The sequence below is a fragment of the Carcharhinus amblyrhynchos genome, chromosome 3, assembly GCF_965287045.1.
Source record: "Carcharhinus amblyrhynchos chromosome 3, sCarAmb.v2.hapA, whole genome shotgun sequence".
NCBI lineage: Eukaryota > Metazoa > Chordata > Chondrichthyes > Carcharhiniformes > Carcharhinidae > Carcharhinus > Carcharhinus amblyrhynchos.
In genome coordinates, this window is record NC_137326.1 from 122,057,015 (window position 1) to 122,080,660 (window position 23,646).

Below are 23,646 nucleotides of genomic sequence, written 5' to 3' on the forward strand. Positions count from 1 at the left end.
GTATGATTTCTCATCAGAATCCCTGAGATGATTGTTACATGAGAGTTTATAAACTCCACTCTCAAAAGCATGCTTGAATTGAAAAATGTTAGTTTCTTGGTGAACTTCAAGTGCAATATATCCAGCTAAAACTTAAAAGCTTTCCTACCATAATGCTTTACAATTGCAGCTTGCATTCCAAAATCCAGTACGAATTTTCCAAATGACTTTTTTTTTGAACAAACCTGCCACTCTCCTTTTAACACTGAATCCAGTATCCAGATTTTGCAACATGCCCTTTCAGCTGTCTTGGTCTTAACTACCGTGCAAACTGTTCACAATTGCTTTAACTCTTAATTTACAGGCTCTATTAAATGGCATCAAACTTTTGATTTGTCTCGTCAGGTTGCTGCAATTGTCTCTTTTAACTCAACACTTTGTTGCCTCTTTCTTGAATTCTCTTGGTATCTGTTCTCTCAACTTGAGTCGCCTTGAGATATTCTCTTTGTCCCAATTCCCTGGTTATCTGGACTGTAACTACTAGTTCTTTGGGAAGTCTCCCTCTTCACAGCCCCCATCCTCAATCCTATCCAGTCTTCTGGCAGTGTTGAAAAATTAACTCCCTGGTGAGCTTCTTCAAGTGCCGTATATCCAGTTAAAACTTAAAAGCTTTCCTACCATACAATGCCCCCAGTTGCTAAGCAACCAGCTGGAATTTAACCAACCCCCCCCCCCCCCCCCCCCCCCCAAATATACAAACACCTTTGTCCAGCATGAATCTAACAATAGGTTTTGCCCTTTCAAGATCGGAGTAAAATACTGCTGATGCTGGAATCTGAAACAAAAACAGAAAATGCTGGAAAATCTCAGCAGGTCTAACTTGCAGGGAATGCTCCACACAAGGAGACAGGCATAACTGGAACCCATGCAGGTGTCCATTGCCACATCTTTCATTTGGAGGAAGTGAAATGAGTTAAAGAAGAAATTGTTGAGTAAGCAAACAAGTTCAGCCAGAAGGAGGAGCGTGGTGGTGGATAAAGACTTGCTGAGATTTCCAGCATTCTGTTTTTGTCATTTAAAACTTTACCTTTATTTCTAATGTTTATCAATTCAAATATAAATCCCTGAAAACTAGAACTTTTCCTAACACCACATCCAAGTGCACTCCCATTCCTGAGGCCCTGCTGATTGCAGGCCCCACAGTTTCTCCTCACTGCCACAGCCTAGCTTCTGGCTGATTTATCCTCTAGGCCTCACTGGTTGCAGACTATTCTGCCCAGTAAAACAGAAGGAATAAATCAAATGGGCCAATCGGAGCAAGACCTTTTGGAGTACTGGTCAACCTATTAGCATCCAGTGCTATGACCCATTTGATTTCTCTATTTTTAAATTCTGCACATGAGACCCGGTGTCTACTGGCAGCTGCCTGTTTTGCAGAGCCCCTGGTGTTTCACAGACTCTGGTTTTGAAACCCCTGGAGTACTGTATACCTGAAATTATTCAGCTTTTTCCAGATTGTCATCTATGTCAAGCCCCACGTTGTATTTTACTCAGGAAGTCTTATGGATCCTCTTTAATAGAAACAAAGCCATTGGAAATGGTAACATGGCTGGGTATTTGTCAAAGCAAGATTCAGTAACACTATTTACTTTGTCCAGCAGTTTCCCCCAGTGAGTTGTCCATTCAGGGAATAGTCACAATTAACTGCACAGATGTCAGTTTGCACTTATTCATTGGTTTAAAAACTTCTCTGACAATTATGATCATAGGTTTTTACTGGACAGCAATGTTGAAAGATCAACCTGCCTGCAGCTCAAGTGCTTCCAATCAAAACTGCTTAGCTTGACTGCCACTCTTGCTTCTGATGTCAGGCCATTTGGGTTGTCATCTGCCTCCTTGCTGTTTTTTTTTCAGCAAATGTGCAGTATACTCAATCATTTCAAGAATTCTCCTTTATAATTGGTAAATTAGTTTATAGCATCCAGATTGGAGGGCGGGTGGGGGAAAGATGGCTTATCACTTTCTGATTAAAATAAACTTTTAATACTTGTTATGTTTGAGTGTTTAATAATTTAATATAATTTTCATCATCTGTATGTTACTTAGTTCTTCCATTCCAGAAAATCTGATCTCCAACTTTGTCTTGAAAGGGAGTCTAAGGAAAAATAATGTTCTCGTAGCTGTATTTTGTCAATGTTAGTCCTCTTTATCTCAAGTGAACAATACTTTCTTTCCTGTTGTGGACGTTATTTGCAGCAGCATTGCTATCCTTCTATGTGCTACTCCTCAACAGACAAGCTGATTACACCTAGCTCTACTTTTTGCTTGATTGCTCCCCACCTTCCAGAGCCTGTGTCGGATAGGTTGCTTCATTATGGCAAATGAAGATTAGTCCCTTATCACAACTTCCGTAACCTCACAATTCCATCAACCTTCCTTGCAATTGTATTGCGCTGAACCAGAGGTGCAATCCTCGTGTCGTATTTAACCCATCCGCAGAATTGATGGATCGACTACATACTTCCACCCCCTCAAGCTCTTGTTGAAACTCTGAACCTTGCTGTTGCGAATCCAGACTTGATTCACTACACTACTGAATGGCCACTTACCTACCCTCCGTTAGCTCCAACTCATCTGAAACGCTACTCCAAACCTTATCCCATGGCAAGTTCTGCTTGTCCATCACCTTGTTGACTTGCAGTGGCTCTTGGCAATCGCTGTTCTGCAGTTCTGTTTGTCCATCCTGACCTGCACTCCATCATTGATTACCGTTCATTCAGATATCAGGAGCCATGCTTTTTCATAGCCCTCTCCTCCTTGCAGACTTTTTAAAACTTATTTTTCTGACCAAGATTTTGATTCCCTCCTTGATAATCTCCTTGGACTGCTGTCAACTTTCAGATGATTCCATCCCTCTGAAGCATTTTGTTCTTGTCAAAAGCACTTTATGACTGCAAGTAATTACAATTTAGCATAACTGGAGTTTGTTTCTTTCTGCAGCTGGTTGTATACTGGACCTTGAACGAAGGTGTTTCCAAGCAGTTTGAATCTTTTCGGGATGGCTTTGAGTCTGTTTTTCCACTTCATCACTTGCAGTATTTTTACCCTGAGGAGGTTAGTTTTTCTTGGAAAAAAATTGACCTAATCAAAGGTACCTCATTGGGAACAATTTAAGCAATGCATGTAATTCCTCATCGTGGATATGTAGCAGTTTCCATTGATGTTGGTTTCCTCAAATGGTACATTTTGTTTTAATGTTCTGAAATGGTAATGGTGGTTAATGAATATTTTACAATGTGTCAATAAAACTTGCAGTGCTTCAAAGGTTTGCACAGAAGAGCACAGCTGATGCATGACCTGTGTGCCTAATTTAGGGTAGCACAGTGGTTAGCACTGTTGCCTCACAGCACAGGTATCCAGGTTCAATTCCAGCCTCGAGTCACTGCCTGTGTGGAGTTTGCACATTCTCCCCGTCCTTGTGGGTTTCCTCCAGGTACTCCAGTTACCTCCCACAGTCCAAAGATGTGCAGGTTAGGTGGATTGGCCATGCTGCATTGACCCTTGGTGTCAGGGGATTAGCAGGATAAATACATGGGGTTACAGGAATAGAGTCTGGGTTGGGTTGTGGTTGGTACAGAATTGATGGGTCGAATGGTCTCCTGCTCTGTAGGGATTCTATGATTCTAATGTAATTGAGAAAGTTAAATTCAATTGTTAAAGTTAAACATCGGAGATAAATAGTCATTATCGTGGGTGTAATTCTCTTAGTTTGATCTTGATGCCACGTAAGATGACCAGTTCTTGACCTCAATCTTGGAAGGTTAGGTGACATTTTACTGCTCAACACAATTATAACTTGGGCATTCTGATCAGAGAATTAAATCCGTAATCAAAGCTGTCTTGAGAGCACTCATCTCCTGCTGTAGCATCTCTGGTATCTTGGTATATACAATAAGAAGTCTCACAACACCAGGTTAAAGTCCAACAGGTTTATTTAGTAGCAAAAGCCACTATCTTTCAGAGCGCTGCTCCTTTGTCAGGCAAGTGGGAGTTCTTTTCACAAACAGGGCATATAAAGACACAAACTCAATTTACAAAATAATGGTTGGAATGTGAGTCTTTACAGGTAATCAAGTCTTAAAGGTACAGACAATGAGGGGAGAAAGGGTTAAGCACAGGTTCTCCTGAAGACTTTGTCATCCAGTACTTCCCCGGAATGGAGAAGCTACGACATCTTCTGCAGAGTCTTCAACATGTCATTGCTGAAGATGAACATTTTGCCAAGGCTATCCACACATCCCCACTTCTTGCCTTCAAACGACCGCACAACCTCAAACAGACCATTGTCTGCAGCAAACCTGCCATGCTTCAGGAGACACCACACAACCCTGCTACAGCAACCTCTAAGACATGCTGGATCATCGACATGGATGCCATCATCTCATGTGAGAACATCATCCACCAGGTAACAGTATATACTGTTGCAACTCAGCCAACATTGTCTACCTGATACACTGCAGGAAAGGATGTCCCGAGGCATGGCACATAGGGGAGACTATGCAGACGCTACGACAACGAATGAATGAACACCGCTTAACGATCACCAGGGAAGAGTGTTCTCTTCCTGTTGGGGAACACTTCAGCAGTCACGGGCATTCGGTCTCTGATCTTCGGGTGAGTGTTCTCCAAGGCGGCCTTCACGACACACGACAGCGCAGAGTCGCTGAGCAGAGACTGATAGCCAAGTTCTGCACACGAGGACGGTCTCACCCAGCATCTTGGGTTCATATCACACTATCTGTAACCCCCACGACTTGCCTGGGCTTGCAAAATCTCACTAACTGGAGAATATACACATTTCTTTAACCTATGCTCAACACTCTCTCCACTCATGTTGTCTGTATCTTTAAGACTTGATTTATCTGTAAAGACTTGCATTCCAACTGTTATTTTGTAAATTGAGTTTGTCTTTATGTGCCCTGTTTGTGAACAGAACTCCCACTTACCTGACGAAGGAGCAGCGCTCCAAAAGCTAGTGGCTTTTGCTACCAAATAAACCTGTTGGACTTTAACCTGGTGTCGTGGGATTTCTTACTATGTTTACCCCAGTCCAATGCTGGCATCTCAACATCTAAACAGAAAATGTTGGTAAAACCCACCAGATCTGGAGAGAGTTAGCGTTTTGAGTCTATGATTTTTGAGAGCTGCTTTGGTTTTTTTCACTCTGAAAGAGGTTGAGGAAAATCAAACATGGGTCCATTCTCTCTGCAGTGCAGACCCATGTTCTACGGTTGGCACATTCAGCCATCTGTTCTTTAGGCCACGATTTGTATTTTCCTTAGCCTTTAACACTACTGTTAACACTCCCTTTTGTTGTGCATCTGTGCATCTTTGTCAAATCTTTCCTGAGCTTCCACCTATCAGTGATCTCCTATTTGGCTGCACTCCCTCTCTTCAATAGTATAAAAATCCATCATATCTCTCCACCATTCAGTTCTGAAGAGTTACGTGAACACTAACTTTATTTCTCTCGCCAAAGCTGCTGACAAACTTCGAATTTTTCCAGCATTTTCTGTTTGATTTTAAATTCCCAGCACCTGCAATATTTTTTATTTTGCAAGTTCGTCCCCCCATTCTACTTCACAAGTTGAGTGTAAGTTGTTAGTGTAACAATGACTATCTGCTGATGTCCCTCAGTAAAGTTTACCAATTCCAGAAGTTGGCATCACAATATATACAAGGTACCTTCTGGCATAGGAACAAGAGGTGGAAATTATTGCTGTTTCAGAATTGACCTAGATGCTCTTGTCAACTCTGAAAAGTTCAGGATATGCTTCCAAAAGAGAGGCTTGCATCTCATTTGTCAAAGATTTGATTGGTACATTATTATGCACAAAAATAGCATTGATACAAGGTTTTGCTGAAGCTTGCCTCCACAAGGTGCCTTTCCCAGAATGTACTTCTAACTCCTTGATGCTGCATGTGCAAAGCTTTCTCAATGATAATCCCACCTGAAATGCATGGATCAGAGGTCATGCAGTACTCTGCAGTGCATCATTTGGTAGTGCTTCTAGCTATTAATCTTTTTTAAAAAAATGCATTCAAAAGTTGGGTGATATAGTCATATAGCATATCAACAAGACTGACAGTGCATTGCAGATCTGGTTTGTTTTTTGGCAATACCTTTCCTTCAAGACAACTTGTTTAAACCTGATCTGATTTTAATCATCTAATTTTAGGCTCCTGGCCTAACATTTACTTAAAACTTGAGTGTCTCTGAAAATTATTCTTTTCCTTTTCTATTAATTCTGATTGAGGCAAATGGACATTATTCACATAAGTAGACTCATCTTTGCTGTAATATGTAAATATATATTGCCCGCCTGATATGCTAACTAAATACTTCATATTACAACAACTTGACGTTAATGGAGTGGTGACCTGATTTTTAAAAATTAGGAATTAACACTTCCAACACACTGGCAGAAACTCAATTCCAAAAACATTTTTGTGGAAGAAAGAGTTCTGAAACATGACTGTTACAAACCAATAAGTAAGCCATAGTAATTTGATACTGAAAGCACCAGCAGGAGTTCAATAAAGTTTACTTGCTGCCTTTGCATGCCATTGTGATTTGTATGATCAGAACTGGCTGCTAAAGTTAATAAACTTAAATCTGTCAATTTGTGATTGTTGCCATAAAACAGTGGAGGCTTGCAGCAGAAGGCTGTTCAACCCATATGTTGACTGTACAATAAAGCAATCCAAACTAATTCCACTACCCTTTTCCTTCCCTTTGTGCCTCGATTACCTGTTTCAGATATTTATACAATTTTCCATTTAACAAATTGTGAATTGTGCCTCTACCCCCTCCCGTGTACAAAACATTTCACGTAAAAAGCAAAATAAATTGAGTGAGCCTTTTCACTGATAATTATAAATTGACCCTTTGTTACTGTTTCAGCTTTGGTAGCAATGGTCTTCCTATATATTCACTTTAACCATAAAAGTTTATTTTGAATCTTTTGGTCTGTACTTGAAATAGTCCCAGTATGTTGTACTGTATTGCTATGTCTCCTTGTAATAATGATTTCCTTCCCTGGTGCATCCTGGTAAATCTGTGGTGTACACTCTGACTTTAATGTATTTCCTGTAATTGGCTACCCCTGCAAAGATGCACACAGCATTCACCTAACCAGTGCGAGGTTACCTGGTGATTGTAAATGCTTATGACCTTTCTAAGCAGAAATCAAAACCTCCAGTTTAATAAAGCACTAAAAAAAAATGGCCTTAACTTAGAAGTTCATGTTAATTTACACTGTGTGACATTCTCCTTATTTCACCTTAGTTGGATCAGCTACTCTGTGGCTCCAAGTCCGAGGCATGGGATGTGAAGACTTTAATGGAATGTTGCAGGCCAGATCACGGATATAATCATGACAGGTATGAGTTTCACCTGGGATTACATCCCTCAACATATTTTATTGCATTCAAAGTGCTACATAAATCAAACTTTGTTGAAATTTGTGGAGATCTTGTCCCCATTATCTGCCAGAGTCTTGGAAGAAAGAAAGCTCAAACAACAAAAAAACCAGTTAAGACATTTCTCTGGGGGTTTCTGTCAAAGCTGCAGTGTATAATCTGAAATCACCTCCTAAACTACTGCTTGTTCGATTAAAAAATATGGATGTGTAAATCAGTCTTGGGAGTGAGGTTACCCCTGATCTATTGTGAACAAATGACAGTATTTACAGCATAAGAACAAGCCACTCAGCCCAATTCATCTGTGCTTGTGTTTATGCTCTACATCAGCCTCACCCTGTTGTTTTATCTAACCCATTTTCACATACCTTCTATTCCTTTCTCTCTTTAGCTTTCCCTTGAAGGCCTATGGCATGTTGATCTTCACCTGGATGGGGCATTGAATATAGGAATTGGAAAATCATGCTGCAGCTGTGTAGGACTTTAGTTAGGCTGCATTTGGAGTATTGTGTACAATCCTGGTCACCACACTACTGACCGGATGTTAATGCACTGGAAAGGGTGCAGAAGAGATTTACCAGGATGTTGCCTGGTTTGGAGGATATGGACCATGAAGAAAGATTGAACAAACTTGAATTGTTTTCACTGGAGAATCAGAGGATGAGGGGGGACCTGATGGAAGTTTACAAGATTATGACAAGTTTGGATAGAGTGGATTTTTGGAATCTTTTTCCCAGGGTCGCGGGATCAATTACTTGGCATAGGTTGAAAGTTTAAAACGTCGCTGGATTCCGGGGAAGTGCCGGATGATTGGAAAACGGCTAATGTTACGCCGTTGTTTAAGAAGGGTGCCAGGCAAAAGGCGGGGAATTATAGGCCGGTTAGTTTAACGTCTGTGGTAGGTAAAATGTTAGAATCCGTCATTAAGGAGGAAATTGCGAGGCATCTTGAAGGGAATTGCTTGATAGGGCAGACGCAACACCTTTTCATTAAAGGGAAGTCGTGTCTGACAAATTTACTGGAGTTCTATGAGGATGTGTCTAGGGCAGTGGATAGAGGAGAGCCGATGGATGTGGTCTTTCTGGATTTTCAGAAGGCGTTTGACAAGGTACCTCACAAGAGGTTATTGCAGAAGGTCAGGGGACAAGGAGTTGGGGGTAGGGTGTTAGCGTGGATAGAGGATTGATTGTCAAATAGGAGGCAGAGAGTGGGGGTCAATGGGTGCTATTCGGATTGGCGGTTGGTGACTAGTGGGGTGCCCCAGGGGTCGGTGCTGGGGCCTCAGCTATTTACCATTTATATAGATGATCTGGAGGAGGGAACCGAGTGCAGGGTGTCGAAATTTGCTGATGACACCAAGATTGGGGGAAAGGCAAATTGTGCGGAGGGTGTGGAGAGTCTGCAGAAGGATCTAGATAGGCTGGGCGAATGGGCCAGGAAATGGCAAATGGAATTTAATGTTGGCAAGTGTGAGGTGGTCCACTTTGGTAGGAATAATGGTAGGAAGGATTGTTACTTACGGGGTGAAAAACTGCAGCAGGCGACGGTGCAGAGGGACCTTGGGGTCCTTGTGCATGAGTCGCAAAAACCCAGCTTGCAGGTGCAGCAGGTGGTCAGGAAGGTGAATGGGATGCTGGCCTTCATAGCGAGGGGGATTGAATATAAAAGTAGGGAGGTCTTGCTGCAGCTGTATAGGGCATTGGTGAGGCCGCAGCTGGAGTACTGTGCAGTTTTGGGCGCCGCACCTGCGCAAGGATATTTTGGCCTTGGAGGGAGTGCAGAGGAGGTTTACTAGGCTGATACCGGAGTTGAGGGGGTTAAGCTATGAGGAGAGGCTGAATAAACTAGGCTTGTACTCGTTAGAGTTTAGAAGAATGAAGGGAGATCTCATTGAGACGTATAAGATGATGAATGGGATGGATAGGATAGAGGTGGAGAGACTCTTCCCGCTCAAAAAAGACAGTAGGACTAGGGGGCACAGCCTCAAGATAAAGGGGAGGCGGTTTAGAACGGAGTTGAGGAGGAACTTCTTCACTCAAAGGGTGGTGAATCTCTGGAATTCTCTGCCCGTTGAAGTGGTGGAGGCTGCCTCGCTAAATATTTTTAAGAAGCGGGTTGATGGGTTCTTGATAAGAGAGGGGATTAAGGGTTATGGGGAGAGGGCGGGAAAGTGGAACTGAGCCACGACAGATCAGCCATGATCTTATTGAATGGCGGGGCAGGCTCGAAGGGCTAGATGGCCTACTCCTGCTCCTATTTCTTATGTTCTTATGTAAAAGAGATGTAAAGGGCAGGTTTCTCACAGAGGGTGTATGAAAATGAATGCTTGGAATGTGCTGCCAGAGGTGGAAGCAGACTCTATAACAACATTGAAGAGGCATCTGGATGGATAAATGAATAGGCAGGAATAGAGGGATATGGATTTAGAAGCAAGAAAATATTCGATTAGAGGGGCATGTGTGTCTGCACAGATGGTCCGAAGGGCCTGTTCCTGTGCTGTACTGTTTTGTTCATCAATACTATTTGTCTCACCTCATCCCTGTAACAGTGAATTTCACTGGGTGAAGAAGGTTCTCCTGAATTCCCTACTGGACTTATTAGCAACCATCGTATCTTTATAGCCCATAATTCTGTGCTCACTTGCAAGTGGAAATATACAAAGAACAAACAAAGAACAAAGAACAACCCAGCACGGGAAACAGGCCCTTCGGCCCAACAAGCCCGCGCCGCCGCATCACCCTACACCTATTCTACCCTGCGTATCCACAAATAGAACCCCTGACTTAGCCAGATTCAGAATAGTGTCAATTTGGTAAACCAATCAGCCTAAGAGCACATCTTTGGGGTGTGGGAGGAAACCGGAGCGCCCGGAGGAAACCCACGCAACCACAGGGAGAATGCACAAACTCCCACAGACACAGGCCCAAATCCATGTATCTGCACAGCTAGCAGTGCTAGTCACCGAGCTGTTGCGGCGCCCGTCTACCGGTCCAGGATCAAGCACACGCACCGACACGAAGTACTAGGCCACTCCCGGAACCTCCAGGAGCAGCCCACGCAGGACCCACCGTGTGCATGCCCCTCGTTTGACAACGAGGTGGACCTCCACCTGCGGAGTGAAAAGACAAAAACGTTAATCACAAGCCTGCCTTTCCGGTGTCTCCCGAGGTTCTAACCCTTATTCAATAACCCCTACCATAACCCTCCATCCTCGTTTCACTCATGTGCCTATCTAACTGAACCTTAAACGAGTCCAACGTTCCCGCCTCCACCATCCCACTCGGTAGCGCGTTCCATACCCCCACTACTCTCTGCGTAAAGAACCTTCCTCTCATATCCAAATTATACCTCTCCCCCCTCACCCTTAAATCATGTCCTCTTGTATTCGTAACCAATCTAGGGAGCAGTCTCTCACTATTGACCCTGTCTATTCCCTTCAGTATCTTATATACCTCTATCATGTCACCCCTCAATCTCCGTCTTTCCAAAGAAAACAGTCCCAGTTTCTCCAACCTTTCCTCGTAACCCAACCCCTCCATGCCAGGCAACATCCTGGTAAACCTCCTCTGCACCCTTTCCAGAGCCTCCACGTCCTTCCGGTAGTAAGGTGACCAGAACTGGACGCAGTACTCCAAATGCGGTCTAACCAACGTTCTATACAACTGAAGCATTAGACGGCAGCTTTTAAACTCTATACCACTTCCTATGAAGGCTAGCATTCCATAAGCCTTCCTGACAACATTCTCCACTTGTGTCACAACCTTCATGGATTTGTGAACCTGCACTCCCAGGTCCCTGTGTTTCTATACTCCTAATTTGTCTACCTTTAATCACATAGCTTCTCTCTACATTATTCCTTCCAAAATGCATCACCTCGCATTTGTCCGGATTAAATTCCATCTGCCACCTATCTGCCCAATGCACCAACCTATCTATATCCTGTTGTATCACCTGACAATCCACTTCAGTACCCGCCAACCCTGCCATCTTGGTGTCATCAGCAAACTTGCTGATCACACCACCTACGCTCTCTTCCAAGTCATTTATGTAGACTACAAAGAGGAGAGGTCCCAGTACCAAGCCCTGCGGCACACCACTGGTCACTGGCCTCCAGCTGGACAAAGTCGCCTCCACAACTACCCTCTGTTTCCTATTGCCCAGCCAGTTCTCAATCCACCTAGCTACCTGACCCCGTATCCCATGCGCCTTAACCTTTTCTACCAGCCTACCATGAGGGACTTTGTCAAACGCCTTACTGAAATCCATATAGATGACATCAACGGCTTGCCCATCGTCAACCGTTTTTGTCACCTCCTCAAAGAATTCCACCAGATTCGTAAGGCAAGACCTCCCTCTAACAAAGCCATGTTGCGTATCCCCAATCAGACCGCAACGCTCCAAATGCTCATACATCCTACCCCTAAGTACTTTTTCCATTAATTTCCCTACCACCGATGTCAAACTCACCGGCCTATAATTCCCAGGGTTATCCCTACTACCTTTGTTGAACAGCGGTACCACATTTGCCACCCTCCAGTCTTCTGGGACCTCACCTGTGTCCAAAGAAGAGACAAAGATTTGCGCCAGAGGCCCAGCAATTTCATCTTTCACCTCCCTAAGCAGCCTGGGATAAATACCATCAGGCCCCGGAGCTTTATCCGCCCTTACACTACCTAAAAGCCCTAGTACTTCCTCCCTCGTAATAGATATTTCCTGCAGCTGATCCTCAGCTCCCTCTAACAGACCGCACGATTCCGAACCCCTCTCCTTTGTGAATACCGACGCAAAGTATTCATTCAGGAGCTCCCCCATTCCCTCCGACTCAATACATAACTCCCCGCTTTTGTCCCTAAGAGGACCAATTTTCCCTCTAACTACTCTCTTGCTCCTAATATAGGAATAAAATGCCTTTGGATTCTCCTTAATCCTACCAGCCAAAGCCATTTCATGCCCTCTCTTCGCCCTTCTAATTCCCCTTTTTAGCTCCCTCCTACTCTCTCTATATTCCTCCAGCGCACTCTCCGTACCCAGTCGTTTCGACCTAACATACGCCTCCCTCTTCTTCCTGACCAAGTCTTCGATACCCCCTGTAATCCACGGCTCTCTAATCCTACCTTTCCCATCCTTCCTCTTAACCGGAACATACCTCCCCTGCAACCATTTCATTTTGCCTTTAAAAGCCTCCTACTTGCCAACTGTGGACTTGCCAGCTAACAGTCCTTCCCAATCAGTGTCCTGCAGCTCTCTCCTAATCCTGCTATATCTCGCCTTTCCCCAGTTCAGCACACTCCCGTTCGGCCGGCACTCGTCCCTTTCCATTTTTATCCTAAAGTAGACGGACTTGTGGTCACTGTTAGCCACATGTTCGCCTACCTCTACCTCTCCCACCTGCCCCGGCTCATTACCCAACACTAAATCCAGTATAGCCTCTCCCCTAGTCGGACTAGTTACATACTGCTCTAGAGACCCTTCCAAAACACATTTCACAAACTCCTCTCCCTCCGTACCCCCAGCTCTAGGCCCCCTCCAATTCACTCCAGGAAGATTAAAGTCACCCACTACAACCACCCTATTCTTCCTGCACCTATCCAAAATGCCCCTGCAAATACCTTCCTCCACTGACCTCGGGCTGTTGGGTGGCCTATAGTACACCCCTAGCAATGTAATCTCTTCCTTTTTATTCCTCAACTCCACCCACAGCGACTCAATCCCTATCTCTTCCATATTGTCCTCCCTCTGCACTACTGTGATGTTTTCGTTTACCAACAGTGCCACCCCTCCACCTCTCTTCAACCCTCTTCTGTCACACCTAAAACACTTGTACCCAGGAACATTCAGCTGCCAGTCCTGCCCTTCCCTTAACCACGTCTCTGTTACAGCCACCACATCTAACTGCCTCACACACATCAAGGCCCTAAGCTCATCCGTTTTCCCTGTCACACTCCTAGCATTGAAACAGACACAGTTCAACCCACAAGTGTCCCTCGGAACCTCCTTCTCCCTGATACTTTTCCTTTCACCCGACTCTCTCCCAGCCACCTCCCCACCCCCCCTCCATATTAGTTTAAACCCTTCGTAAACACCCTAGCTAACCTCCCCGCTAAGACATTAGTTCCCCTCCCGTTCAAATTCTCCCCACCCTTCCTGTACAATTGCCCTTCTCTCCTAAATACCTCCCAGTGATCCACAAAAGTAAAGCCCTCTACCCTACACCAATCCCTCAACCATGCATTCAGCTGCATGATCTCTTCATTCTTTGCCCTGCTTGTACCGGGCAGCAACCCAGAGAGTGCCACCCTGGAGGTCCTACTCTTTAGTTTGGCCCCCAGCTCCCTAAATTGCCTACGTACCTCTACCCTACTGCTCCTTCCTATGTCCCCCTCCCCTACATGTACTATGACCTCAGCCTGTGCCCCCTCCCCTTTCAAAATTCCCTCTACCCTGTCCATTACGACCTGTGTTCACTCTTATCAAACCCCTTGATAATCGCAAACTTCTATCAGATCAAAATTTGTCCTCTTCTAGAGAAAAGAGCTCTAGGCTATGCAGTATTTCCTGATGTGTATGAATGCTCAGGTCTGATACATCATTTACGCAGCTATTTTCTCATGTTTGTGACTTCCTTCTTTCTACCAAAATACATTCACAGAATCCCTACGGTGCAGAAGGAGGCTATTTGACCTATCGAGTCTGCACCGACTGTTCACCAGAGCATCTTACCCCGGCTCTATCCCTATAATCTCACATATTCCCCTAATCTATACATCTTGGGACACTAAGGGACAATTTAGCATGACCGTTCCACCTATCCTGCACGTCTTCAGCCTGTGGGAAGAAAACCAGAGCCCCCAAGGGAACCCACACAGACACGGAGAGAATGTGCAAATTCCACACAGGCAGTTACCCAAGGCTGGAATTGAACTCGGGTTCGTGGCACTGTGAGGCAGCAGTGCTAACCACTGTGCTGCCTTGCCGCTCCTGAAGTTTAGTTTAGTTGTCACAAGTTGGCTTACATTGCAATTAAGTTAGTGAAAATCCTCTAGTCACCACACTCTGGCTCCTGTTCAGGTACACAGAGGGCGAATTTAGCATGGCCAGTGCACCTACCCAGCATGTCTTTCAGATTGTGGCAGGAAATGGAGCACCCGGAGGAAACCCATGCAGACATGGGGAGAACGTGCAGACTTCACAAGTGATCCAAGACACTGACCCAAGTTCATCTGCCAATTACAGACCGTTCTGCAACTTTATCAATGTCCTCCTGCATTTTGTCATGATCTTCCTTTTACCTGCCGTACACAAAATTTGAAATTGAACTTTTAAAGACTGAGTTTGAATAAGTTGTGTAAATGGTGAACAGCAGGGGTCTGAGCACCAATTCTCTTGGGATGCCACTTCGTATCCTGTCAATACAAGCAGCTTGAACTTTTAACCCCTGGTCTGTTTTTTTTATGTAGCTAATGTATTATCCAGTCTACCTACCACCTGTTCCTGATTCCACATACTCTGGTCTCAAATCTAATACACAGGCTTTTTGGAAGTCCAAATACATTGTCTACTGTATTATCCTTATCCACCCTTTTGGACACTACTTCAAATAATTCAAAGATTGGTAAAGCAGGGCATTCCCTTTTTGAAATTTGTCTTGATTATATTTTCCTTATTTTCCTATTACGTCATTTAAGGACTCCTTTAACTTTCCAGACCACAGTATTAAACTGGTCGATAATGGTTATCATTTTGTATGCTATTTCAGTTAGAATCTGATAAAGCAGTCAGTGAAGTTCATGCCATCACCAAGCAAGCAAACAAAATAACATTGTGGTTTCAGATTCATCTCTGTAAGAGCAGGATATGTTGATAGGTTTTAGAATGTTTCTACAATCATGCAGTATGAAAACCAATTTCTGTCTGCCATGATAGGAGAAGTAGTAATAGAATTTAATATTCAAGTTGGTGTTAATGGTTTATTCTTCCCAGATGTAGATAGTAATGTGTTACTCACAGGGCTAAAGGGATATGTGGGGGAAGGTGTGATCAGGATATTGAATTTGATGATCAGTCGTGATCAAAGGTCCGAATAACAACACACTCAAAGGGCTGAATGGCCTACTCCGCTTCTAGATTCTAGCTTCAATTCTTGGGAGGAGAAAGCTTGATGAATCTGCGTGTTTGAACAGTATAAATGTCTTTATGGTTGCACTGAAAAGCATGGATTCTAATTTGTGGAGATTATTGTTTCTGAACAAAAAGCTCTACAGAATACGTTAAGTTGATCCAAGTTCTTGTCTTCTGTTTCGTTCCACAGTCGTGCGGTGAAATTTCTGTTTGAAATACTCAGTAGTTTTGATGGTGAGCAACAAAGACTATTTCTTCAGTTTGTTACTGGAAGTCCCCGACTACCTGTTGGAGGTAAGCCTACTCTGTCGTTTTGGGTTTTTTGATTTGTGGAAACATTCTTATGTGAACTATGAAGTAATATGTTCAGTGATTGTGAACTTGGATATTTAAGATCTTTCCCCATCAGGATTCTTCCCACTTAGATAAATAGTTTTTTATTCATTCATGGAATTTGGAATCGTTGGCTAGGCCAATGCCTAAATTGCCCTTCAACTGAGTGACTTGCTAAGCTATTTCAGAAATTATGTAAGAGTCAACCACATGGCATGGATCTGGAATCACAGGTAGGCCAGACCAGGTAAGATGGCAGATTTCATTCCCCAGAAGGGCATTAGTGTCCTTTACACCAATTGACAGTCCTTTATGATTACTGTTAGACTTTTTATTCCAGTTTTTTGAATCCCATCTGCCCTGGTGGGATTCAAACCCTGCTCTCTGGATTATGAATCCAGTGACACTGTTATGCCAGTGTCTTTATGTAAAGAGTCTTCATGTGTAGATCATGTCTTATTTCTTGAAGTGAGTTTTGCAATTGTATGGTACAACAAAGAAAGCCTCAACTTAATATTTCACTGTTGTTTTCTTGTGTTACAATAATGTCTACATTTCAAAGGTATTTATTGGCTGTATTTGAAATGTCTGGTGGCCATGAGAAACACTATAAATAAAAGGCCATCTGTGCCTTTTGATGACACTTGTCCATTCTAGATTTGAAAGCTTTAAATAGGCTATTTCTATTATTATTTTAGCCTGAAGCAAGCAGCAAGATTGGGACCTGCTATGGCCAATTTGGGCCAATAGGCTGGAATTCTCTTTAAATTGCAGGGATGCTACTTGGATTGAATGCAATACTTAACTAAGTATTGTCTTGATCTGGCAGTTGATGGGACAAAGGCATTTTGGCACTGTGCTTCAAGAGGTTCTCTACCTTCAGATCACAGCTGTTTTCCTTCTAGTTTTTTTAATGTAATCTAACCACATGGAATGTCTACAATTGCTGTGAAGACGGAGCTAAAGCACTTCGGCTTTCAGAACCTCAAAGCGCTTCGTGGCTAATGAAGTACATTTGAGGTTCAGTCATTATAGTGAAACATGGCAGCCATTCTTTTTCTCAGCAAGCCCCATTAACCATGAAATAAATTACCAATTAAACTGTTGTTGACTGAGGGACAAATTTGACCATGTCGATGGGAGATTTCCCCTGTTGTCTAAAATAGAATCTTGAACATCCACTTGAAAGGATAGTTAAGGCCTTAATTTAGTGTGCCTTCCAAAACATGTAATCTTAGCAGTGTGGCACTCCTCAGTATGTACTGAACTGTCAGCTTAGGTTTTGTTCAGATTCTAGATTTGGGTTTGAACCCACAAACTTCTGACTCTGCAAAAGGGGCTCACGTCACTGAATGAAGGCTGATGTAGTTTCCCAATGTAGCATGGCTTTGCCTATCTCTGTTGTCTCCATGTATAAAGCTCACCCTCCTCCCGACACCTGGTCTGTCTATGAACTGGTGCATTTAACTTTGTCTGCTGACTTGATCTTTAGCTCAAGTGCTGGGGTGTGGGAAAGAGAACCTGACTAATATATACATAGTGCAAACATGTAAAAGTAATGGTCTGTGTATGTGCAATCCTTATTGTATATGTTCATATATGAAGAATGAGGAAGCGCTCTCCCACATTTCACTTCAGAGCACAGCACAAATCATAAGTATTGCTCTGCACTATTGAAATGATTTGCAAATCTGGTTCACATACTGCAATAGAACTAATGTAAGTCCTTATTTTTGCAGGGTTTCGGAGTTTAAACCCTCCACTTACCATTGTCCGCAAGACCTTTGAGTCCACGGAAAACCCTGATGATTTCTTACCCTCCGTAATGACCTGTGTTAATTATCTCAAGTTGCCAGATTACTCCAGTATCGACATAATGCGTGAAAAACTTTTAATAGCTGCTAGAGAAGGGCAGCAGTCGTTCCATCTCTCCTGATCACAGCATCTGAATCCTCAAGCTGCCTGTTACAACAAATGACAAAATCATGATTTATTTTCTAAGTGTATCACTGCATCAAGGCAATGTGTACAGCGTACTTGTTGTAGAAATGGCTTGGTATGCTGCAAATCTTCAACAAAAAGACTTGGATGGTATATTTATTAAAATAGCCCCTACGGACTGAGAAATTGAAAAAAGACCCCAAAGTTAATGCAAGATTTAAACAAAAATAAATTCTTAAAGAAGTTCTTGTTAATTTAACAATTATTTGGGTGCAGTTTTTAAATTGCTTTTTGCTGTGTGGTATTCAAAATCAAAAGAAAGGGATGTTTTTCTTCCAGGATGACGGAACAATAAAATGTCACTGTGCAGTTTGATATTGGTGTGTATATCCATCTGGAGCCTATATTTCTGGTGTTTTTTTTTGTTTCCAAAGATTAATATGTACAAACATACAGAAATGACAAACTTATACCTTGCATAAAATAATTTAAGCTCTGGTTAGTGTCATTTGCATTTTTCTCGTCTATCTTCACCCTCTACTCCATCTAGTTTGTCCATTTATGTTTAACTCATCTGCACTTGTGTGATGTAATATAGGGTTCTGCTTCTTTTGTGATGTTTCTTAATCCCATGATTCAACAAAAGGTTAAGCCAAGGGCTTGAAGATTTTAAGCATTTCTTAACCTCCATTGGCCCAACAATTGTATCATAGTCTAAAATTTATTCCTGTTTCCAATATTCAAATTCTAGTATTTGCCAGTAGTTTTGTTGCACAATAATAGGACTGTTGGCAGAAGCCTTTAATCTCACACTAGATTTGTTTACAGAATGATTTCAGGCAACAATTAATACTGAGAAATCCCTTTTCCCTTTTTTCCTTTTTTAAATTCTGTAGTTTAAACCAATATCGGGCTGGTTAGTCTGTTATTCAAGGGACAGGTAGCATTTCCAGTTGGTGTAAAACTTTGAGAAAAGTTCCACTTCCTGTTATAGTGGGACAGTTGCTTTATCTTGTTTAATTTACCTTGTTGTAGTTCACTTAATTGTTTTTGCACTGCTAGCTTTGAACAAAAGTAATAGTTGAGCTCTCTTGGTTTGATAAGGATAGTGCACCTGTAAACACTGCTCTGTCCAACTGTTCATGTGCTGATTTCTGAAATCTGCAATAACTACTTCATCAGGTTAATGTTTTTACCTGAACATAAATAAATAAAATGTTTGACTCACTTTTTGTATAATTATTTTGTATTCAGCAACCAAACTTTTCTGATTCAGGGATAGTGCCAAAGTGTCTTTTTAAACTGAAGTTCTGTTGGAGTTTGAGTAAATAAAGGTGGAAATATTCAATGTGGTTGTAATGCTTGGAGCACTGTTGCATTCAGTGGCCCTCTTGATATTAAAAGAAATCACATGTTATTAAAAAAAAACTAATCCTTCAATGGTGTGAAAAATTGATATGAGGTGTAGCTGTGAGAACATAATCTAACCTGGCAAAGGAGTCAGTAAATATCCAAACATTAATTGCCTGCTGGCCTTTGCTCTTGTTGGTTTTAATGCCTAGCCAGTTTAGCTTGATTCTAAGAAATTATGGCTTGTCTCAATTTATGGATGTTCTAAGCAAATCATACGTGGGGAGGGGGAATAAAATTAGTGCAAGATCCCCACCCTCCAGAAGTGGATTTAAATATTCCTATTCTTTGAGCAGATATTTCACTAGTGCAGATATATTCATGGGCTGAGTGAGACTGGCCATATCTGGTCTCCTGTACAGGAAATCCCTGATTTAATGGCTGTCAGCCTGCAGCCAGTCTTGACTGATAGTGGAATCAAAAACTCTGGGTTGAAACAGTTGCTGATCCCCATGCAGTTCAACAGTTATACTTGAATACCTGAGGAAATGGGTCTCCTGGATACTACATATAGATTTGCACAAATTGCTCTCGGGACGGGGAGGGATAAAGGAGTAATTTTTTTCAATTTTTTGAGTACCTTGAAAGCCCAATCACACTTTGTCATTAACCTTCAGCATTTAGACTTAATTATATATAATTGTAACTCCAAATTAAAATGGGCTTAAACTTGTATTATATAACCAAGGAACCCTTTTAGTACACTTGTTGCAGTTTTCATCCATTTTGTAAAAAATCACTGTTTTGTGCTTGCAAAAGTATTGAAACATGCTGTTGACTTCAGCCACTTATATAATTTGTTGCTTCATTCCTATAATTTGCCTGTTTTGCCTGCCTACTTGGTTCATTGCGTGTTACTTTATGAAACATTAAAAAAAATTGAACTAGTATGTTGTAAACCTGAGCACATTATTGATTTATGTTTGAAAAGGAGTGAGGTTTGGCGGTTGAAAGCAAGACTTCCAATTTTACCACGTGGACTATGAAAATAATCGTCCCTCCATTATTTTAATGTTGAGTTTACTGAATGGCCTACCAAATGTCATTTGAAAGTAGGGTTTCCCAGCCATCCAAACATTTTTTAAAAATGTACATTTTAATGATTATATTGCAAAATAAACTGGTGGGAAATGCACATTGCTTATCTTTCAACTGCAATTAAAATTGGTCTGAGGATAATGTATCTTCCAAATTAATTAAAATTCAACCATATTAGATCATGGATGTGTGCAAGATTAGAACATAAGAATGGGAAAAGGCCATTCAGTTACTGGATGCTTCATCCTGGTTCTTTTCACACCACCATTATACAATTCTTAATTTATCTACCTCAGACTTGTTTCTGTCCCTCGTGAATTAGGAATTGATACAATTTCCCTTTTAGATTTGCTTTGCAGCATTAAATGAAAATGAGGGAAAGCGTTACAAACTGTTCATTTGCAAAAAGTAGATGGGTGGATGGAATATCTTAAAGTGTTCTTTTTGAGTTAACACAAATCTATGGTAATGAACAGCAAAAAGAGAATCATCAATGTAAGATACCTAGTTATGTATACGTACATAGCATTAAGATTTTATTTCACCTCAACATTAAAGCTTTTTGCTTTCTTAATGAAAATCATTAAAATACGTTGTTCATCCCTAGGATGTTATGGCTTTACAATATAAGAATACAACTTAGCCGACTGTTCAATTATTTGCTGCAAAGACAGGATGTGTAAGATTCACATCTCCTGATCTCTTTTCACAGCCACGTTGTCACAGTGGTTAGCACAGCTGCCTTGCAGCACCAGGGACCTGGGTTTGATTCCTGGCTTGGGTCACTGTCTGTGTGGAGTTTGTACGTTCTCCCCCTGTCAGTATGGGTTGACAGTCTGAAAGATGTTCTGTTAGGTGCATTGGCCATGCTAAATTCTCCCTCAGTGTACTCGAACAGACACCGGAGTGTCGTTACCAGGGGAATTTCACAGTAACTTCATTGCAGTGTTAATGTAAGCCTACTTGTGACACTAAATTGGGCAATCCAAGTCTTCAGAAATGGAATAATGACAATGCAAACAAATTGACATCTATTGATTTGAAGGAAATCCTTCACCCTGTGTATCTTGTTCATAAAAACATTGGTCATGCCATAAATAATTAGCACTGACAGTCCTGGTGAGAAACATTATAAATGTCCTGAGCTTTTCTTTAATGAATGTGAGGGTGTTCCATTTGAAAAGGAACAACAAAGGTTACATTTCTACCTGGGGAAATCAAACAAAGAATAATGTTTATCTCTGTCTACTGCCCAAAGATATTGTGTATTTGGAATTAGTTGAATACAATAAATTGAGAACATTGTAAACTTGTATTTAGGTGTCGGAAGTCAAACTGCTTACAGTAATCATTGGAGGGATAAATTTGGATAACACAAATTGAGGTGATGCTTTTAGAGCACTTGCATTTGAGTTGGTTGGATATGCAGTCTGGTAAAAGCAGTATTGATTTTGCTAGTTCCCCACCCCGCAAAAATGAAATTCAAATCTGTACTTTAAGTGAATTAATAAATTTTTGGATCAATGAAATCTAACACCATGCAGGTTTTAAATTCTAGGGATTTAGTGTTTGTATTGCTGGGAATTGGTCAATTCCTTTGTGTTTCCTCTTGACCTCAGACAGCTCTTCGTGCCTGTTGCACCAGTATGATCCCACTGCAGCTATCCCAGCTCTCCAATTAGTCTGATGTACATTAATTGGAAGACTTCAATTTGTGCCCTATAGGAATTGTTTGACGCACGTACAGCAGCTGAGGTTTGTCTTTACTATTTTCTGAACTGAAATCTAAGTTGGAACCTATTGGTGCTGCAAATGAAAATATCAGCTGGTGCCTCACACTAGATCATTTTAACTTTCAATGGTATAAAATGCATTATAACTGATCAGATTGACTTCACTAGAAGAAAAATTGGGAGAGATGTGTAGTGGGTGACCAATCTGAAATCGTTCGTTTTGCTGCCAGAAATTAAAAGTATTAGATAATCCTAAATTCATCAGGCTAGTGGGTATGATACGGAAGAGCTCCTTGCACAAATGAAATTCTGTGGTAAGGCCTTTCGGTGGGGGCGGGGGGTGAGGGAGGGCAGTGGGAGTGGCGACTGCAGGGTGTAACAATCATCTAATTGTTGAGATGCATTTCTATTGGGGGAAAAAACTTCTTCAAGATTGCTAGTAGAAGTTATCCAGTCAGCATCCACTGAGAGACTGACATTGCACTAATGAAACATTGTAAAAGATAAATTTTGTGATTGTGATTTCTGCTTGCCTAAATAGCTTAACTTAGTTGTATGAGTTGGTCATAAGTTTAGGTTTTGTCATTCATCATAAAGAATGAAGTCCATTGTTTAAAGCAAGTTATGTTTTAATCAGGCTTGATTTAAATCTTCTGGAACACTCATCAAATTATTCTTCAGTCCAAAAATGTGCCGGTTAGGTTGATTGGCTATGCTAAATTGCACCTTGGGTTAGGGGATTAGCAGGGTAAATGTGTGGGGTTACGGGAATAGGGGCTGGGTGGGGTTTGTGGTTGGTGCAGGTGTGATGGGCTGAATGGCCCCCTGCACTGTTAGGATTCTATGATTCTAAATTTCTTTTTGTACTGACATTTATGAAATGAGTTGATTCATGTTGTGCAAAGAAGAAAATTACTTTCAGTAACTTGAGTACTTTCTCTTGGAAGTATTGGGATGAACTATTTGATCCTGGAAGGTGTAACCCTGAAGGCAAAAGCCCTGGAAGGTGAAGCCCCTGGAATGTTGCAAGATAACCTATAACAGATTCTGTTGTTATTACAATGGACTCTACTGTTGTAAAGGGATTGTCTGTTATTGTATTATTAGGCCTTGGTATTGTTGGTTTATTTCTCATTTTTTGCTTTCTCTGTTCCATTCTTTTAGCTTGTTGCTCATGTACTTTGTTGTAGCTCAGATTCTTTCCACTGTTTAGGTCTTTCCCTGTCTCTTCTGTATGTCCACCAGTGATTCTTGTTTGTGTTCCTTTCACTGTATTCAATGCCTGTATGAGATATATTGTGGGACCTGATACAACTTTGCGCATGAGAGAAACTGAGTTTCTAGAACCGGTGACACTGAAATGGGCTGAAATTGAGATCACATATTGCTAAAACTGATATCCACAATGTTAAACCCAATTAAATAAAGTCTGCTCAAAGCCCCTGCCATAGATCTAGTCTGTGCAGAGGATATTTGTAAGTATGGCTGCAGGTTAAGTTTAAGTTTTTATTTGTCCCAAGTAGCTGTACATTAACACTGCAACAAAGTTACTATGACAATCCCCTGGTTGCCACACTCTGCCTGTTCAGGTACATTGGGGGAGAATTTAGCA

General features: G+C 41.8%; 1 protein-coding gene across 8 annotated transcripts in view; it reads left to right on the forward strand.

Moving 5' to 3' along the window:
* trip12 (thyroid hormone receptor interactor 12) overlaps positions 1-20,151 on the forward strand; it is a 170,946-nt gene extending 150,795 nt beyond the window's left edge. For all 8 annotated transcript variants that reach the window (XM_080185919.1, XM_080185916.1, XM_080185918.1 and 5 more), the window contains 4 exons: positions 2,980-3,093; positions 7,328-7,422; positions 15,770-15,873; positions 17,652-20,151. In XM_080185919.1, the coding sequence (XP_080042045.1) occupies positions 2,980-3,093; positions 7,328-7,422; positions 15,770-15,873; positions 17,652-17,848 (510 nt within the window). In that variant the 3' untranslated portion in view covers positions 17,849-20,151. The remainder of the gene's footprint in view (positions 1-2,979; positions 3,094-7,327; positions 7,423-15,769; positions 15,874-17,651) is intronic.
* Positions 20,152-23,646: the final 3,495 nt, after the last annotated feature.